We start from the raw sequence: 21,175 nt of genomic DNA, 5'->3' as shown, positions 1-21,175 counted from the left end.
ATTATGAAGTCAAGCTTAATTTTACCTACATCTATATATAATAGGAAATCTCATCACGGTATAATAGAATCTACAAGTCAAATCATGAGAGGGGATGTCATTTTATTATTTTGTCCTTAGTCGTGTCGTAACGTCCTATATACAGTACTCCAGCCGGAGCCCGCCTGCCCATGTAATGCCCTTCGTGTCACCAGAAACCGACGTGAAAACATTAGACATATCTTCAGCGTGGAGGTAAAAATGTATAAAAAAAAAGAGTATAGCTTTCCCCAGATCTCAGAACGCCGCTCCCGCCCGCAAATTCATGGAGGCACCGCCGAGGAGTAAGTAAGTGCGTAGTAGTAAAGGGTAGTAAAGGGGTAATGTAACGGCAGGCGGAAACTTTTTAGGGGGGCGGTAAATATGAGTACAGGTTAATGTACAGTAGTAGAGCACTGAAAAGCTCCTATAATTCCCGCTTTGGGGGTAATTGGTGTAAATCGGGAATGCTTTTGCCTACAACGGGGTATTTAAGGCTTCTTCTCATCCTCAGGCTTGGCCTCCGAAGAACCAGCCTCGGAGCTGCCGGACTCGCCGGACTCAGCGCGGGCCTTGTGCATCTTGTCGAAGAGGTTCAAGCTAGCCATCTGCAGCTCGTCGGTCTTCTCCTTAATCTCGGCGGCGGTAGCGGTACCCTCGCCAGACTGGCTCTTGCTCACGAATTCCCGTAGAGCAGTGATCTTCTCCCGGATTCCGTCGGCCTCGGTCTTGTCAAGTCTGTCGGCAAACTCGTTGAGGGCCTTCTCGGTGTCGTTGAGGACGCTATCGGCACGGTTGGCAGACTCGATAGCGGACTTGCGTTCCTTGTCTTCCTCGGCGTACTTCTCAGAGTCCTGGACCATCTGCTCGATCTCAGAGTCAGACAGACCAGAGCCTGACGCGATGGTGATGGACTGGTCCTTATTGGTGCTCTTGTCCTTGGCGTGAACGTGGACAATGGAGTCGGCGTCAATGTCGAATGTGACCTCAACTTGAGGAACACCACGATGTGCCGGGGGAATGCCAACTAGCTGGAAGTTACCAAGAAGCTTGTTGTCCTTAACCAATTCACGCTCGCCCTGGTACACCTTGATCTCGACAGCAGTCTGGAAGTCGGCAGCAGTGGAGAAGACCTGGGACTTCTTGGTAGGGATAGTAGTGTTTCGGTTGATTAATCGGGTGAACACACCACCGAGGGTCTCGATACCGAGGGAAAGAGGTGTGACATCCAGAAGTAGAAGATCCTTGACCTCACCAGACAGAACAGCACCCTGGATAGCAGCACCAATGGCAACGGCCTCGTCAGGGTTGACAGACTTGGCGGGGTCACGACCAAAGATGCTCTTAACCGACTCGGCAACCTTGGGCATGCGAGTCATACCACCGACAAGGATAACCTCCTGGATATCCTTGGCCTGTAGACCAGCATCTTTAAGGGCTTTGCGCACGGGTTCGGTGGTCTTCTTGATTAAGGGGTCCATCATGCTCTCAAGCTGGGACCGAGTCATCTTGGTGTTAATGTGCTTGGGGCCGGAAGCATCGGCAGTGATGAAGGGTAGGCTGATATCGGTCTGGAGAGACGAAGACAGCTCAATCTTGGCCTTTTCAGCAGCTTCTCGGATTCGCTGGATCGCCATTCGGTCGTTGGACAAGTCAATACCGGAGTCGCTCTTGAATTGCTGTACGATGTGGCGGACTAGGTGAATATCGAAATCTTCACCACCCAAGTGAGTGTCACCGTTTGTCGACTTGACCTCGAAAACACCGTTCTGGATCTCCAAAACCGAGATATCGAAAGTACCACCGCCAAGATCATACACAGCAACAACTCTGTCGGCCTCCTTTTCTAGACCGTAAGCTAGAGCAGCGGCAGTAGGTTCGTTGACAACTCGGAGAACATTAAGACCAGCAATCTGACCGGCATCCTTGGTGGCTTGACGCTGCGAATCGTTGAAGTAAGCGGGCACAGTAACGACAGCGTTCTTGGCCGGCTTGCCCAAGTAGGCTTCAGCAGTTTCCTTCATCTTGTTAAGGACAAAGCCACCAATCTGCGACGGAGAGTATTTCTGGCCTCGAGCCTCAACCCAAGCATCGCCATTGGAGTGTTGAACAATCTTGTAAGGAACCTCCTTGATATCTCTTTGAACCTCGGGATCAGTGAACTTTCGTCCGATTAATCGCTTAGTGGCAAAGAGTGTGTTTTCAGGGTTGACGACAGCCTGTCGCTTAGCAGCGACACCAACTAATCGTTCGCCGTCTTGTGCGAAAGCAACAACAGAGGGTGTTGTTCGAGCACCTTGACTGATAGTCAGTATACTGTCGCAAAGATATGCGCCAACCAGGGTATCTCACCTTCTGCGTTCTCAATTATCCTGGGCACCTTGCCCTCCATAATAGCAACCGCCGAGTTTGTGGTACCTTTAGAAAATTATGTTAGCAAATTTCCTCGACATACATAGTAGTGGGGGTTTCAATCTTACCAAGATCGATACCAATGACGGCACCTTGAACTTTTCCTTCCGTCGACTCATATCGAGCGAAGCTAGATCCTAAAGGCTTTCGCATAGGCGCAGCCCATCGCGCAGCTACGGGAGTTGCTCGAGGAAGCTGTTGAATAGAATCGTGGTTAGTCACGCGTGTTGTGTGCAAATATTTCGGAAATTGTGGGGTATTAGTTTGACTTACAGCTCTGGAAAATCTTGAGGCCAACATCATGATGGCTGTGAGGTAGAGAGGACGGATCTATGGGAAATGAGAAGAATTGTCGCAATGGAAGAAGAGGAAGAGAAGGTAGTATACAGATGGTTCGTCGGGTTATTTATTATTATGTATGAGGATAAAAGATGGCAAATTGGTGGAGACGATTGCTATAAATTTTCTTCGGCGACTTGGGATGTGGAAGAAGAGAAGATTTCTGAGAGCTTCCTCGCGGGCGGTGTGCCTCGGCAATAACGTGGGGATCCAATCATAATTCGATGAAATTTTTAAGAGGAGGTGACGTGAACCAATAACCGATATGTACCCGCATACGTACCTACCGTACCGACCGTACCGACCGTACCGCCCGCACCGGCGGCGAAATCTCGAAATTTTGTAGACTAGAGCCGCGCTTATGTAATATTCTAGAATTTCCCAAAGCTTAAAACCTTTAAGACGAGACTTTTCCAGATTTGGTATTTTGTCAATGTCAGCAGCATATGGCGTCTTAAGTGTGCTATTCCGATAATTGTTATATGTATATTATTTACATTAGTTATGTACACTTAAAACTACCTAACTATGCATAACTAATAGCAAACTTGAATTAATTAACCAAAAGTCCAAGTAGAGACATTCAATATTATAAAGATGGCGATGATGTAAGAGTACCTTACTATGTATGTAGTAGCTCAAATCTTTAAGAGCTTAACAATAGGTTAGGTAATACGCTACCGGCTCGATGCGGCACATACAGTATACGATAACCCGGATAATTGCGCAAATAGTATCACGCAAATCCAGTTAGGCAGTAGTTTTACCAAAATGGAAACTTGTCTTACTTATATGGAAATAACTCCTATGGTACAAGCTTAGTGCTGCAACGATAGTATATATTTTACATCCGCCATCCTAAGTCGTAAGGTTAGGTATAATATAGTTGCATTACGGATTATATCAGGGCATTAATATGTGAGGTAGATAAGTACTGTACATATCGATTATTCTTCATACTGTACAATCCCGGGTACAGGGTCGCTGCAGGGTACCCGTATATGTTAGGGCGTGGTTGCCCGGTACTGTTGATTGTCGGCGGCAGTAGCTGCTTGGTGCTGGTTCTGGTGCTGATGCTGGTGCTTGCTTGGTTTGAATCTGGGACGTCATCTGAGGAGCCTTCTCAAGGGGAACTTCTGCCTTTGTCCCGTAAAGTCATTCAACAACTTCCTTAATACTTTAACTCAACCCGCATTCGTGGATTAGTATAAAAAAAAATAAAAATAAAAAAGCACAACCAAAAAGTACCTAACCCTCATGCTCACTCACATTCCCTTTTAGGATAAGGACCCCGAAAATTAGTGCTTCACCCTCTATAACAAACTTGCAAACTTGCATCAAACGTTTAACCCCAGTTGCTAGTTGCTAGGACTTATTGTGATCTCACTTCTCTGATTTCACCTTTTACTCAGCTCATCCCCCCCCGGCATTGCTACTACACATCCTGTTGGATCTACCTCTCTTCGACCATTCGACAATTCGACTAGTCGACCAGTCCGCCACGACCCAAATATCCTACGATCGGCGCATTCTCCCCCCTTACGTGTCACTTGACTTTCCTGCGACGCGTTTCCATGATCGATACGACTTGATGAGCCATTATTACGGTATTAACATCCGCCATTGGCACCATGGCCGTAGACGAGGAGGCCAGGTAGGATTTTCTGTCGCGTGCTGATGCGCGCATCCAAATAGAAATGGCGACACCCCGCTGATTGTCAGTCGTCTTTAGTCTCTGGCCTACTGAGAACCTGCTTCTTAAAGAAGGTCGCAAGCACTATCGCACCAGTGTCTCGCCAATGTAAGTCTCACATCCTATCTAGTCTACTATCTACCTATGTATACCTCTTTATCTAGGCTACCAGGCTACCATGGAAGCTACCGAGCTACCTAGGTACCTACTTATCCCTATCATCGCGCAAACTACTAATCCCTACCCCGTTTGTAGTCATTGGCAGCTCCGATCATTGGTCAGTGCTGAGCAGCAGGGCGTCATCTACTTCCCGGCTGGTGTCAATAATACCCATATCCAGCGGCTCGATACTTCTACCCGCGAATGCGAAACCATCAAAGTCATTAGCTTCCATCCCCGCTGTCTGGTTGCTAGTAAGGGCTGGATCTGCTGCGGAGGCGAAAATGGAGAGTTCGTGGTCATACGAGAGTCGGGTAACAGCGATGCACAGGCCGATACCCTCAGCAGAGATGTTCGCTCCAGACTAACCTCGCTTGAGTCTTCTAGCATGACTGAAGGCACCATGTACCAGCTTGAACGCGATATGCTATCCGTTGTGGAACGAATCAATGGCACCAATAAGACGTGGTCAGCTTCTAGCTATAAAATCGGTACCGAGCGTGTCAACTGCATAACCATATGGCATCCTCCTAAAGATGGGGGCGCACCAGCCCCTGGACAATACGAGTCCTCGGTAGCTGTTGTAGCAAACAACGACAAGAGCATTACCATCGTAAGCCTCTACGAACCCGACTTGCATAAAGATGTGTTGGAGTATCCCGATTGTGTCAACCGCGGCGTGATCTCCCCCGATGGGACTCTTTTAGCTGCAGTCTGTGATGACGCCTACCTCTACATACACGCGCGGGAACAATTCAACAAGAATTACGAAGGAATTTCACGACGAGTTACTCGACAATCCTCGAGATGGGTTTTGCTACCGAAAATACGACTTAAGGGTCAGTGGAAAGATGACGCTACGGATTGTCGAGGGAGCTTCGCAGCTTGCTTTTCTTCATCGGGGAAGTACTTGGCAGTGGGCACCCAATATGGCACCATATCTGTTTTCGATGCCGTCAAGCTCAAGGACCCTAACTCGGAACCTTTAATCGCATATTTCGATTCTGCCCGGGCACCTGGGGAATACGGTGCTGTTAGAGACATGGCCTTTTCGCCGGGGCCGTTCGATCTCTTGGCGTGGTCAGAACATCGAGGTCGGATTGGGGTAGCAGATGCGCGCTCAAACTTCAAACGACGACATATTATCCCTCTAGATAACCATGAAGGATTTAATCATTTCTCACTTAATGATAGTAGTACCATTGATCCACGTCTTCTCGATCCGCGCAGCGAGCATACTACCGAAGGCGATCGTAATGCCGATAACGAGCGCAATGCCGAATCCTCTCCGTTAGGGATGATGGACCGTTGGAACCGAGCAATATCTGATCGACGGCCCCTACCAGATCCAGAAACTTCAGATCCCACGTTACGGGTCAATCAGCCTTTCAGCGCGGATGAGATCTCGATACTAGAAGCCTTCCAAGCTCAGCGTCGTCGACGGGAATTGCGGGATCGAGGGGAGCAATTGGAGCAACATTTTATGGAACACCGAAATCAACGAGCTGCCGAACGGAACGCATTGAGATCTACAGGCTGGGCAGATCGCGTAAGTCTCCAGAATGACAGGACTAGGCGTGCGAACGTCAGAGATTCCATCGCCCGTTACTTATACAATCATCCATTTGACTTAAATCACACTAATACGGGTGTTGAGCAGCGCGAAGCGCTGACGAGATTCATCGAACGGGAACGTATGCGCGAGATCCGCGATCAACATCGTTCGAGCGCCACCCAGGCGGCCCCCGAACCGGAGCGTGAGAGAGGAAGTTCTATACCACGAGATTTGGGTCGAAGTCGCACGTCCATCATGCGTACACTAGCCCAAAACTTCGATACCATCTCACAGACGATGAGATCGCAGGGCCAGTACAACGAAGCCGGTAACGACAGCTCGGGAGCCTCACGTGATCCGTGGTATGTTGGGGGATCCGGCTCCGGATGGCCCGACCTCGAGAACCTGGCTAACATAAGCGGATGGACCGGTGGACTTACCGATAATGCTCGGACCGAGACTAATAGGGCCCGTCGCGGCATCCCAGTCATTGCTGACGTGTGGGGCAACGACTCGCTCTTCAGCAGGATTAGAATGGGTAGCCGCGAGCATACGCAGAACCCAGATGACACGGCAGGTTTGACATGGAGCGAAGATGGCCAAGTATTGTAAGCAAAATAATTCCTTTATCCTATGAGGGCGAACGTATATATCCTAACAAGCCCGTTCCTAGATATGTCGCAGCAGAAGACGGAATATACGAATTTCGCGTAAATATCCACGGCAGAAAAGTATTTCCGGATATTCAGCTACGCTAGGCCACGAATCCATGACATTCGTCTGTAAGCTATGAACAGTACCCTTTTATTTTTCGGCAACGGGGATCTCGACGGCGTTGGGGACAGTATTATATACTCATGCGTGCATAAGGGAGGGCAAAGGCGTCTTACATTCTTCACTGGTCTGGACGCGGTAAACCTTCTCGTCTGTTTTGTTCTTGTTTCGTTCTGTTGACCTTTTTTTTTTTTTTCCCGCTCCGCCGGTGAAGGCAATCGGCAGTAACCCCTATTCCCTATTCGAGGGTGGCCGTGGATATTGTGTATTGCTCACCTCATAGTTTCTACGAAAAGTTAGTTTCGTCGTGTTGGAATTTTGCGAGAGACAAAGGTAGTGGAGGAAAGATGTTGTAGGGGGGAGGGATTGGCCTGAGTTGTTCGGCTAGTGAGTTGGTTGGTCGAAAGGGCTCCGCTATCACGGGCTTTTTTTTGTTGGTGGAGAGAAATGTACATACATTATATTACGCTGATTCCCCTGATATTAGATGTAGCCACATCGCTCAACCGAATTGTATTTGGCATGTCCTTACTAGGATTTGAACTAACTAGCTAGTTTTTGTATCTGATATCTGTGCTTGTGTTATTGGTATCAGGTTATAACGCCCCCCTTTTGACTCTTCTTCGTGTCTACCTAATCTATCTGACATGTACAAATCGCCGTGATCATCAAGTAGAAAAGAAGCCTTACGTACATACATGCCACACCTACCCCCTATCTACCTCCCCAACGCCGCCGATCCCTCCACCTTCCCACTCCCATACAGCATATCCCTCACCATCTCCCCGATCGCCAGACAACTAGTCAACCCCGGGCTCTCTATCCCCAGCAGATTCACCCAGCCCTCAAACCCATCCTCCTTCCTGATATAAAAATCGACAAACCCCCCTCCGCCCGTCGCCACGGCGCCCGCCGGCGACAGCTTCGGCCGTATGCCCGCGTAGTCGGGGGTCAGCGCGCGCGCGTCGACGGACGGGAGATACTTTTTGATCTCTGCGACGGCGGCCGGCAGCCGCGCCGCGTTGACGGCTAAGTCGGTCGGCGACTCGACCCATTCGACGTCGGGCCCGAAGCGCATCCGGCCGGCGAGGTCCAGCGTTAGATGCGTGCCTAGGCCGCCGGCGCCGGGGGCGGTGACGGGGTAGACCAGGCGGCGGACTTTGGGGGCCGGGGAGCCGTAGCTGAAGTAGTTCCCCTTGGCGTAGTATAGCCGGAGGCGCTTGTCCGGCGGCGCAATCATGTTGTGGATGTCGGCGGCGGCGAGACCGGCACTGTTGATGATAGTCGAGGCGGTGATGCTCGATTCGGAGCCGGTCGCCGCGTCGCGGACGGTAATGCGCCAACCGCTCGCACCTGGCGTCGAGCCCAAAGCTTCGACGCCTACAACCGCCGAGTTAACAGCCAGCACGCCCCCTCCGTCTTCGAACTGCCCCAACAGCGCCGTCATCAACGCATGCGAATCCACGATCCCCGTCTCCGGACTCTCTAACACACCGCCTAAAGCCTGGACCGAGGGCTCCAACCGCCGCGCCTCCGAGCGGCTTACCCACCGCGTCGGCACGCCTAGCTCCGTGCTGCATGTCCCGTGGATCCCCCTCAGCGCCTCGACTTGCGCCTCGTCCTGCGCGACTACCCACTTCCCCACGCGCGCGTGAGGCACCCCGTAGCGCGCGCAGAAGGAATATAGGGCCTCGCGGCCGCGGATACACAGGCGTGTTTTGAGGGACCCGGGTCCGTAGTATAGACCAGCGTGGATGACTTCGCTGTTGCGCGACGAGGTTTCCGTGCCGGTGTGAGGATGCCGTTCTAGCAGGAGCGTAGTGTTACTGTTACTGTTACTGTTACTGTTGCTATTACTACCGGAGGAGGCAGAGTGGGGGGAGACTAAGGCCCGCGCGATAGCTAGGCCGACGGCGCCACCGCCTATGACCTGTATTTTGGAGGAGCCTGTGAGCTGTCAAGGTCTGGTGCGTGTGGATTTAGGTAATGAATGCATATGTGCATTGTGCATGTATGTATATGCGTCTGTGTGTGCGTCCGCGGATGTGTTCCGTAAGAGCTAATAAACGAATCCGACTTACAACATGCGTAAAATCCGTCCTCACCGATGCGGTACTAGAGAACGAGCGTTCTAGGCTCCGCAAATAAGACGACTGGAATTGCCGCTGGGCTGTCCTCGTGAACATCTTCAGCTTCCGTCTCGCAAAAAAAAAAAAAAGATGAATTACCTAAGATCGTGAAAGATACTTAAAGTAAGTTATAGGTAATCAGGTCGGAGGGGATGATATCATATATCATATTCTTAACCGCCGGACCGGAGCTCTTATCGAACTTATCCGAACTTATCTATCAACTTGCATTACTTATTATGTAGGAACAACTAATATAACTCGGTCTCGTCGGTGACTTGCTATACGCGCTTTCGATAGGTAATCACAGGTTTTTAATTTAAGCGCTTATATATAACAATACCAACCCATCGCCTATTAAAAGACGTTAATTACGTCGGCCTTCTATGCCTCTTCTCTACCTAGCTAGGTAGAACATATCGTTCCAACCCCAATAAATCCGAACCTCATATTACTAAGTCCAAGAGGCTCATGTATCTTGGGAAACAAAACTTGACACAGTTCCAGACTGGGGTCGTACGTTTATATATGAGCTTCAGCAACCCACTGAAAATATTATCTCAACATCGGAGCAGAAAACCAACTTTGTCTGGTGAAATCGTATGTCGACTTTCCATAGTTGTCCGAAAGAATGCTTTCAATCATATGTAAGTCGGTATCTAGCAATTGATGGGGACGACTTCTTCCCTATGAACTTGGAGAGTCCAGCTATCTACTCCTTGGGAGCTACGTGATTAGATAGGTACTCGCGTTATTTGCTAAAGTCGCCAAGGCAAATCTTGCCGTCCTTGTACTCCAAAACCTGGTTTAGCTTTTGGGTATTAACTACACTACAAAGATCAAAGGGTTCTACCACCTACTACGTGAACTAGATGCTATAAGACAGTATTGTCAGACTAATTAGACTTAGGGATTCGCTTTCCCATATTTGATTATGGATTTCAAAGCCGCGAGAAGGGGAGGACCAACAGAAGCGCTTGACCAGCTACTTGGTGCTGGTTCGTCGGCACTGAATGGACTAAACAAATTCCCGTGGAAAATCCCTGTGTCGTCTGCGTCCATGTGGCAGATTTAGCGATCCGCTTCTACCTTATGTGGTCAGCACCGGGTGTAAAGGGTGAAACTGAACTGGATAGCGAGGACGAACCGGGTAATTTTACTGGGTATAAAATGAGCCAATTTGCGTTCTTTTTCTTTTTTTTTTCTTTTTTTCTTTTTTTGCAGATAATGAGGTCCAATATAGAAAGTGCCTTATGTTGATAAGCCAGATTCACGCCTGGGGCAAAGGACCAAGATTGCAGAGCATCGAGGAAACGCCCCAGAAAGAAGCAGGATTGAGGAAGGGAGGGATCCAACAAAAAATCGTAAAGACGGCTGGGCTGAATCTAGCATCAGCGGGTACGATGAGTCAAATAATAGCTTGACCTGACCTGGATCTGACCGGATCTAGCTTGGGTAGATAGATTTTATAGGATGTCTATCCAATTCAGGTAGAAGTTATTTTTATGTGCTAAGCAAACGAGTGAAAATGAGGGTATATATATAGGTAAGTATACCTTTGAGTAGTGGGTAGTACTGTGGAATGATAGGTAAAAGGATGTTGTATTGGTAAAGATTTCAATAACTCCACCCTCCCCTCTAAAATCTTTAATACTATTCCCTTATCTTATTGCACCTTCCTACATGAATTTAGGGTAGGAAATTTATGTGGCTAGGTGTAGCTAGATGAACCTTAAACGAAAGGCAGTATATGTATTTGACCTGTCTTAAGTGTGGCCGAGTCCGTATAGTTATTTAGCTTGACTCGGACTCATTGTAGCAACGACAAGACTTAAAATATTATCTCAGGAGACCTTACACCTCAGACCACAGCTTTCGTAATGTCACAATTCCGAGAATCTTCCGAGTATGTGGTCTGAACTTGCTGAGATAAACCAATAAATAATATCACAGTTCAAATAAACGCAATCACTCACTTAATCTAATGCATCGTCTAAATTCTTTAACTTCAAACATGGAATACGAAGTCCCGTGATTCGCATCACATTTATCAGAGTCTATGAGTTCTGGAAACATGTACGCATACCGAAATCCCCGTCCGGGAGAAGAGAGAATCATTGATGCCAAGAGTCCGCCATGTACCGAGGGACCATATCAGAAACAATTGTAATATGCCATGTTTCGTTAAGTCGTATCCCTCTTCCCTAATGCCCTTTTCTCACACCCTCCACCCAACGCCGAATATTTGCCCAAAAGGAACGCAGAAAATAGTCCGACACGTCCATTTATGGATAGTTGAATAACCGAACGCCGGAAGACAATATTCGACTTTACAAAATACAGTTCACCGTTTCCTCACTCGTCCTTGATAATTTCTGAAGCTGCGACAGGTTGGGCAGTGTTAGTAGACGCAGCAGCAGTAGCAGGAACAGCGGATGACGAGCCCGCTGCAGCATCTTCCTCGGATACTGAAGTAGACTGTGTGAGATGTGAATGATGCGCTGGCTCTCGTGTCAGTGACGCACCAGCATGAGCTTCGCCAAGTTGGCGTTCTATACATAGGTTAGCGATACGTAAGGTAGTCATAAGATTGAGCAGTGTATCTTACCAAGTTCCCGAATTCTATGGCGTAGCATTTGGTTCTCACGAACTAAAGACTGTGTTTCAGCTTGGTAATAGGCACTCTCGTCGCGAACCCCGGAAAGGAGCGGCTCTCCACTTTCCGCGCTGATAGACGTCGATCTCAACCTAGGAGAGGGCGCGCCACGGCTGGGTGTTCTGGATCTGCGGTGGAGAGCATCGCGAGCCATGTCAAAGGAAGAACGCGGATGCGATAGGACCGGGGAACGGGGAACCGAAGTTGACGGTGCGGGGAAGGGTGGTTGAGTAGGTACGTTCGGAAGCACCATGGAACTAGATCTCTCTGACGTAGGGGTCGCATCTTCGGCGGCTACGCTCGTTTGGCTTTGACCTTGGGCTGCCTGAAGTTGCTGTAGTTGGAGTTGTTGCTGACGGATCATCTGTAACAGTCGGTTCTATATAATTCAAATCAGCTAACTAAAGCTTATCATTGAACGTTATAACAGCGCTTACCACTTGTGCTTCTTGTTCTGCCTCGAGCTCTTGATGTAACTCTCCCAGGCTTGGGGCTCTGTTATGGTGGGGATCACCTCCGGTGAGGAGGGGTGACGCGGAGATCGGCTGGGGGCTTGTGGCGCTATGTCCGCTGCTTCCACCCTCCGTCACCATTTCACCTGGTCCCGGGAGAGAAGGATCGTTGAGTTGTAGGTTCATTAAGACGGTGGAGCGACGTCGACCCATTTGTGGTGATTGTCGGTTTCGTGATAGAGAACTACTCGAGGAGCCTGTAAGAGGAGGGTGAGTACAGTTGTACAGTTGTAGGTTTAAGAGGTTAGGTATTAGGTATTAGGGAGAAACTTACGTCTCATCGGTTCATGTTGTAGACCGGCATTCATTGTTGCAGCTGCTTGTAATGAAATAGATGCGGATCGAGGAGAAGGTGATGCTGACTCTCCGCGTATAGCAGAGTCTCCGTTGCCGTTTGAAGAGGTCATGATACGTGGTCGTGCAGATGGAGATGATGGTGGAAGAGAATTAAGATCAGGTGCCATGTCGACAGTAAGAACGAACCTGACTTAAAGTTGACGTTGACGTATGAAATAGTAAATAAAAGTGGCCGGGTCACTAGGTAGACGTTGAGGTTACAAACGGCGACTTAGGTTAGGTAACTTAGCCAAGCCACCAACCCTCCACCCAAGCAGGACGTATGTAATGTATAATCAGGGCACGAGATAGAAGGCGTGTGGAGATGAAGTTAGGTAAGAAATCCGTAAAAGATGCAGGTTAACAGTATGCAGGTGGCGGTCTAATCACCAAATATGTCAATTAGGACTATGACTCGGAGGTGATCATGGCACAAACGCCCGATGGGGGCACTATGCATACGTAGAACAAAGCACCTTTACAGCTTGTGAAGGCTGAAGCTGTACCTTTTGATGCTTGATGCTGTTCAGGTGACGAAGAAAGTCGAACGATGTTATAGGTGTTTTTTTTCGAGGACCGTGACCAAATAGGAGCGGAAGCACCGAATTTGGTAGAGTTTGGTACTTGTCTAGATTAGTGGTCTAGCACAAGCTACTGATAGATAAGTTATTGGTTTTAGGTAATCTAAGGTTTGCTTAACTTTGCTGCTGTGTACACTGCAGTAAACGGGAGCTGGGGAAAGAGCACTCAATTCATTATGCAGGTGGGCTGTGACCCTGTGGGGAATACCTAAAGCTACCGTCCGTACCTCTAGAATTGTGCCTAGAAAAATTGACCCATTGACGTCAAAGGTCCGGACCTCATACATATTTTTGCCGTAGAGCGTGACCCCAGAATAAACCCGGTTATAATCACAATTCGCGGCTCGTTGCGGCTAGCGTCTGTACAGTATCTCCTGAGCCGCGCTTATCTGTCAAACCATTTCATCTACAAACCACGAGATGTCGTTAGGTACGCAACCCAAATATCTTAAGGACGTTACGAAGCTCGCATCTCATTCCACGTAGCAGATCTTCGATTTGTTGTACAAACTACGTTTACTCAATTAATATGTACTTCCAACCATAGGAGAAGCTCCTTTTATGGTATCTCGTATTCCCCGCACATTTATAAAGATATTTCGCTGGCAGATAGGTACATATGTATTTACCTTACCTAACCTATCAACACTCATCAATCTCTAATTGTGACGAACGACATTGAAGTTACACAATGCGAGCTAGACAGCAGCTAATATAAATCGATAAGACCCTTAGGTTTACGTGTTCATGCAGGGGACCATCTTTAAACTTCTACATCTTGGGTCTCGTCAGTCAACGTAGCAGCATGAGATTTTAATGTATCTGAAGGGTAAAGTCCTATTGATATTCTTATTTGCAGATATAATCATAATAGCTCGATAATGATTCGAGTTGACATTGATACTTTTAGTAAGTTGTATTTTATATAACTATGTGTAAGAAGTCTGGGTGTCGGCATTGTCAATTTTGAGAGAAAATATCTTGATCATCTCAAATCTAAAATAATCTGAGGGATCAACTTGACATCCTTTGAAATGGGCAAAATTTAGCCACAGAGCTTAAGTCCTAGCATATGTAGTCCTCTGACACGCTAATATAATTTATATGCAGTTGCTAGTATTGAGTTGTCTTAGATCTAAACTTTATCTTGTTTCAAAAATAGCCATAGGTCCAATTCTAGATTCCTCGAAACCTTACATATGTACTTAAATCTTCGGCTTCTTCCATTCTATTCTATTCGTTGGTTGTAAAAAGAAAATCACGGCGCTCTGGTGTTTAGTAAACGAAGAGAGAATACTCCAAGATTCCAAGACCACGTCTTCAATATTACGATCGGATCGTAGCTTTCGATAACCGGATCCCGACCGGCTAACTCCATGAATAGTAACACCCGGTGATATCCCGCATAAAGAGATGACCAATACCTATCCGTACATTTAACTGCATATACTGGGAATAATGTATAGACGAAATCTAGTTATGCGTGTCTTACCACATCAAGGGTTCGCCGTCCTAGAGCAAGGCAAGCCCTCCCCGTAATACCTAATACCCCGGATTTTCAACCATAAGCTGAGGAACTCGACATTTGGCACTACACCCTTACCTGAAAACCCCTTTACCTTCGGCCTATTCTATGCTATGCCCAGATTTAGCTGCAGCGGGCTTAAGCACTTCACTACCGGCCGGGCCTTGGCTGAGTAACTGTAAGTATTTTACCCCTGAGCTCAGCCTCCTTTCTCCCCTAGTGTATTCGGTCATATGTGCCGAAACGCGCATGCACCAAGGAATCTTTTACACACCAAGCCCAAGAATTTTGTCATTCGTATCCTTACGAATCACATATCTTTAAAACCATTATTTAGCTCCGGGATAGCAGCCTGTGGCGATGTTTCGGAAGTTTTCAGACGCTTGTATTGCGGCCAAGAACACTTCCGGTTTTTGAATATCGGTGGCTTTGCGGTCTTAAACATATCTACGGGATCACTAATCGCACAGGCGCCGATGTGGAATAAGCCTCTACGCGATACGGATATCGACGGGAAAAGAAAGAGAGAAGTGAATTGGAATTTGGTGGAACAGCCCGTCTAGACTTGAGTCTAATGCTGACAAGTTTACTATGACGATGAATTAGCACGATGTCCACGTGGCATATTAGCTATGCAATACCGAAGTTGTAGAATAATTGGCATCGGTGGTTGTCTACCTTGGAAGTCATGGAGCTAATCAACGCTTAATTGTATATGTGCCATGGTTAGCATGACGATACTAGTTGGCGTAGTGTATGTATAAGGAAATCCACTTCCACGCTGTTGGATGCCTCGGCTCAAGTGGGTTTACCACGTTTTGGCGAAGACGGAATGCGGATACCTCGACTTCAATGATCACCAAGTGGATTTCGCTCGGGATTCCTAACCGGCAGAAGGCAAGATGTCAGAATGCAAAGGCCGCTAATAGGGGTCGCAATCCGGACACGCGTAATCCCAATACTTTGGTTTTGGGAGCTGCACCGTCAGCTGCATACGGGCAGGCCAGTAATATCGCGCAGCCGACGTCATATCATCGCCGCGGGCTTGAGGCTAGAATCGCTGCTCGGCCCTATCCTACGTAGAGGCATAGCAAAGTAGTTGCACAGGTCGGCGAGGACAACGGAGATAGGGACAAAAGAGGAAACATTAAAGATAAAAAGTATTCGTCTATATGCAATATGCTCACGAAAACCCGGAGAGAGGCCTCATTTGACTTGGGGTGCAGTTCTTCTGATCGGCAGCTCGTGCAGATAGGGCGCACTTGCATACGTACCTACATATTCTGCACCGGTATTAAGGATCGTTCGCCTATGATTCGCGGGTACCTGAACTACTTGGAATCAATGCCGGCGGTCTGTATGCGCGGGACGTCGTCGGGTCTTTTGCCGCTTCTACGGTTAAGTCTATTAATTTAGCGATCAGCTTGTCTCTACAAAGACTGATCGTCGGCTGCTACCGATGCGGTCCCGGTGGTTCGGATCCCGTTGATGAGCAGGTCTCAGTCCGAGCCCCCCTAACGCGCGTGGCGGCCCTGTCGATTATCGTTACCCTTGTACGAGGTGACAGAAATCTTCCCTCCTCGCTGGTCAATGGCGCTCTGGGAAGCTTACATACATATGTATAAGGTATGTATGTACATAGGCAGCATGTAGTCGACGAATATGTATGGAAAATAAGCCACGAATTGTCTGCGAGTAGAAATTGCTCCTTAAAAAAATATTTAATTGGCCTATGAGATATCCGTTCTAGGTGATTTTAAGGGGCATGTATGTTGGATGCGCACCTATCATGCCCCATTCCGAGACCCCACGGATGGTATTGTATTACGTTGGCTTGGCGTGGATAGTTGGTCAGACTTGCTGCTCAGCTGAAATAACGGTATCAAAAATAACCCTTATAGCATAGATCCATGATCCTTTAGCTGGAGTTAGCTGAACATATACGAGCGCCGCATTATTAAAAGAAATAAGATATAATAGAGAGCTATATATCAGTAGCTGACAGGTTCTTGCAGTATGTATAAGTGGCCCCTTTTGAGCATGATAGGAGCCCACAGTGAGTGAGACTGGAACCCGACGGAAGAAGCCAGTAGCAAGCGAAACAATTCGAATCCTTTCACTAAGCTCGAGCAGCGTGGACGATCCCGGTTCCCCGGCCGCTACTGCAGGAACTATCACCACGGAGACGCAGGATCGGATGCGGGAGGTTTGCTATAGTGTATGTAAATAACGACTAGTTATGCATACCTTAGGTAAGTTAAGGGGGGGAGGGGAGAGGAGAAAAAAAAGAGAGAAAGAGAAATATTGAGGCTTTAAAGTCTGTTGGAAGCAATAGCCATATTATTTACGTCTTTTATTGATGGGGCTTTGTAAAATAGAGGATACCTAGTGCAATGTAGCATACCTGGTTGCTACATATCTAATATCTGCTTGGGCCGGACCACATCCCCTAGCTTCGATAACAGGGCAGAGCAAGGCAGAGCAAGGCAGAGCAGGGTTAAGTGCCGAGGTGCCATTGCCATGTGGTCTGGTGGTCTAGATGCAACGCAACACTGGGTTTTGTTTGACTGGTACATATCCCGTACGCTTGGATAACATACCTTATATATTACTATTTAGGTAGGTAGGTATGTATGTAGGTATGTTTATGTATCGTGCGTGAATTAATAGGGATTATATGTATGTATGTATGTATGTATGTATGTATGTATGTACGTATGTATGTAAGATAGGTATGTATGAAATTATACTTACTTATGGCGGAAATACCATTCCAATCGTAGATAAAATAATCGAGAATGCAGCAAAGGGGATGGGATGATGGATGGATAATACAAAGGGAGCACAGGACGTCGTATTCTCAAATTGGAATGGTACCGACGAGAATGCAAGGTCAGCTGAGCTGAGCGAATCCGTAATGCACCATGCAACTGTCCACTTTCTGTGCCGCGGTCACCGTGTAGTACGTACGTACGTACTAAAGTATGTAAACCGCAAATCTCACGAATCCGGTCGGCGCCTACGAAATGTAGGTACAATACACTAGGATGCTCAATGTTATTTGGTGGAGATGTTACTTAAAAAAGGGAAGTATCGGAATACTCGAAATAATATGGTAAAATACATATCTCGTATTTTTGGAAAGACTTTTTTCATCCAAAATTACCTATTCAAGCAAAGATTAAGCTAGAATCTTCTAACGGGTTTGTATTTCACCATATAAATAAAGCAGCATAATACTTATTTAACTGTTTCAAGCAACTTCTCCACTAAATAACATTGAACATCCTGAGGAGTTATATGTATGTAGGTATGTATGTACATCCTTTTTTGAGTGTTACCTCTGAACAAGGCATGCGAGGCTCTTAGGCTTTGGCTTAATTGATCACGAGCCAATATATTCTGAGATTCGGCTCGCTGCATACTGTATTTGGTTGGAATCTGTCATGGCTCGAACCCTGCTCTGCCCTGCCCTGCCCTGCTAGCTACCTAGCTATGGACATACATACATACATACATAGCTAGCAAGCAAGCATGACCTATTGAAGTTCCCACAGGCCTAGGGTGACGCCTAATTTTGGATAATGATCAGCGTTAGGCATGTATGGATGTATGTATTTCCGCCGTTTCGTCACATTTCTGACCTTGGATCGCGTTGCGGTGTACATACGGAATATGTAGAATCCCATACCTACATGCATACATACACTAGCAATACATAACCCAGAATTATTAAGCCGGCGATATGTATCTATGTAGTTTGCTGCAGAATGTGGCGGTATTGGCATAGGCAATGGGGGATAAGATATCCATATATGTACCTAATGTAGGTATTCTAACGCAGCTGCAGAAACGCCACAAAAGAGACCATATAAACCTATACATAAATCTACATACATACATACTTGAATGTCGGACAGTCTGATACAGTTCACTGCAGGTTCCCGGAGCGCAGATACGCATGTTGCGCATATTGCGGGTTGAAAGATCAATAGTCCCTCGAAGAAAACTCGCTTCGCATTGCCGGTTGGTGGACAATGGTCGATGGCCTTGGATATCTAGATGATGGCCGATACGATACAACCTTCACCTATGTATTCAAGCTACGACATGACGGGTATTGGATCAATATGTTATCAATCATCAGTGTTGATCCGAATTCTCCATTTATCGGCACTTACATATTAAAGCCTAGGTAGTATGTATATATGTAGTTACCGGGCTCTCCTCATTGCAGTCCCTGTGGGAAAATACTACCTACATCGAGGATCTCTCTCTCTCTCCACTTGGAGACTAGAGAAAAAGCCCTTGGCATTCGCATGCGGTGACGATGGGGTTCCCCGCTGCTACATATATACTGGAGTGTCAATACCTACATACATACATACATATGTACCATAGCAAGCAAGCAAGCAGCCTGCAGGCCCCAAACAAATACCTAGCGGCTCACGAGCGAGATCACATCCTGGCACGTCGTTGATTCGCCGTGGGCTGCCAGGGGGGTGGTAGTTGCTCCATGGGGCGCGTTTCTTCTCGCAGGTTCAAAACAACATTAGAAACCACCGAGGCACGCAACGTGACAAAGCTTTGCTGCGGAATATTCAAGTTTGATACCTAGGTAGTTGGTTATTGGCCGTTGTAAGCACTTACGTAGGCGCCGCCTAATACCTATGCTTCGCAGAAGGGGGTCGTTTTTCTGGAGACGAGGCGGGAGTTTTTTTTTTTCGTCTTTCTCTCCGAATATATTACGTAGTTATGTAGTGAAGAAGAAGAATACTAATAATTAATAATAGTTAAAATACGTATATGTAAAAGACTCCTAGACATTAGGTACGTAAGTAACCCCCCCAACTGGGCTTCCAAACCGGGTCTCTCTCCGAGGCGTGAAGAGTGTCAGACGAACGTAAGATGTTAGCGCTCTTAGTGGCAGTGTTCCCGCGAACGAGGCGTTTTCCCCATGGCCTGCATGTGAAATACATAGTATATCTGTCGTGCTCCGCGCCTATCTGTCATTATTCGTGTGTAATCAGGACGATCGCATGCTGAACTCGACAAGATCGAGGGCGGCAACGGGATTAAATTCCATTGATGTCAAATCGAAAAAAATAGGTACCTACCTACATACATACCTTTACGAAGTACACAATGGGGAAGAGGGAAAAAAAAATACCCAAGCTCCATCACTTATTGTATATATCCTTGTATCCTTGTATCCTTGCAACTCTAGCCGGAAGCCCGCCTTACGAGCTACAACTACGGGTCTAGTACAACTAGCGCTCGACAATCCCACGAGTAAAATAGAAACGAATACAGGTATTTGCCAGGTACCGTGGATAAGATGGTTACCCATAACATAGCGTCCGCAAGTCCCGCACGGTCAATGGGCCGGAGCGCTGGAAGAAGATCCCTACCGGGATGGCACCTAAACCTGTTCCCCTTACCGTCAACAACATACATACATACAATACAATAGTATGTAACTACAATACACTACTAACTAACTAGGAGGTATGGATGGATGGATGTATGTAGTGTAGTGTATGTGTGGTAGGTACCTAACCTAACAATACTCCAACCCACTTCGTCAGTTCGAAGTTGCTTTGAAGCAGGGGTTCCCGCGCGCGAATCCCAGCAGCCCAGCAGCCCAGCCAAGGTTTCGATTTCTTCCAATTTTTTTTCCTCTTCTCACCAGCATGCGGGCATTGGGGCTCCGGGGCTTGCACATATGTACCTACATATGTATGTGAGTTGTGTAAGTCTCCCGTTTCCCGCCCCAGTCCATCCCATCCCATCCCATCCCATCCCATGCCATTCCCTCTTTAGGTCCAGGGTAAAAGGAAAACATGAGACCGAAAACCTCGACTTACAAACCTGCATATAACATAACTACAACCTACATACATATACATATACATACCTAACCTAGCAACCTGTTGGGGCTTAGAGCAAAAAAAAAACCAAACCAAACCGTGAATTCCTAATTTTGACCATCTAAAACCTCTCGTCTCCCGCCTTACGGGCTCCCGGTCTAGTCTTCACTTTTCTTCTGTCCTAACTCCACCTCTGGCAGTTCGCTCGCTGTCATCTACCGTCTTAGCTTGAAGCTATCCACGAGCTAGCTAGCCCCGTTGCATACCGGCCTGGACTTCCAAGGACGAACCGTGCTTCCGACTTACATCGCAGGGTTGCCCTGACTTCATCATCGCTGCCCAATTGCCTTTCCCCCTCATGATCTCGGTTGTTGATTGATATTTGGGAGATTCGCCGTCTTAGGGCTCTATACCTTGACCTATCTTATTGCCATCTGTGCGTCGACAGCTTCGTATTCGCGCTCCATATGTTTGACTAGCTATCCCGCGTCACATCATCGACACTCAGGATCTACTTATACATCTACAAATATACTATAGCGAAAAGCTACTTATATCATATATATATACATATCTTAATATTTATCTTACTAACTATTCAGCAACTCAATAAAAC

General features: G+C 47.3%; 3 protein-coding genes across 3 annotated transcripts; 1 reads left to right on the top strand and 2 right to left on the bottom strand.

Annotated features, from left to right (window-relative positions):
* Positions 1–509: 509 nt before the first annotated feature.
* GL218_08794 (Heat shock 70 kDa protein) lies at positions 510–2,733 on the bottom strand (the record flags this gene model as incomplete). Its single annotated transcript, XM_033585601.1, has 4 exons — positions 510–2,314; positions 2,371–2,436; positions 2,499–2,625; positions 2,704–2,733. The coding sequence occupies 4 exons, from the start codon at positions 2,731–2,733 to the stop codon at positions 510–512; spliced, it is 2,028 nt and encodes a 675-aa protein (XP_033440293.1).
* A 1,907-nt stretch (positions 2,734–4,640) lies between these two features.
* Positions 4,641–6,788, top strand: GL218_08793 (uncharacterized protein; the record flags this gene model as incomplete). The annotated part of the gene is made up of 3 exons (XM_033585600.1): positions 4,641–4,663; positions 4,718–6,170; positions 6,282–6,788. The coding sequence occupies 3 exons, from the start codon at positions 4,641–4,643 to the stop codon at positions 6,786–6,788; spliced, it is 1,983 nt and encodes a 660-aa protein (XP_033440301.1).
* Positions 6,789–7,668: 880 nt separating this feature from the next.
* On the bottom strand, positions 7,669–12,400 carry GL218_08792 (L-2-hydroxyglutarate oxidase LhgO; the record flags this gene model as incomplete). Its single annotated transcript, XM_033585599.1, has 4 exons — positions 7,669–8,776; positions 11,439–11,631; positions 11,688–12,114; positions 12,173–12,400. The coding sequence occupies 4 exons, from the start codon at positions 12,398–12,400 to the stop codon at positions 7,669–7,671; spliced, it is 1,956 nt and encodes a 651-aa protein (XP_033440300.1).
* Between the last annotated feature and the right edge of the window lie 8,775 nt (positions 12,401–21,175).

This window comes from Daldinia childiae, assembly GCF_008694065.1.
Source record: "Daldinia childiae strain JS-1345 chromosome Unknown Scaffold14, whole genome shotgun sequence".
Classification (NCBI taxonomy): domain Eukaryota; kingdom Fungi; phylum Ascomycota; class Sordariomycetes; order Xylariales; family Hypoxylaceae; genus Daldinia; species Daldinia childiae.
The sequence above is the reverse complement of the archived record's forward strand: the minus strand, read 5'-3'. Positions and strand labels throughout refer to the sequence as shown.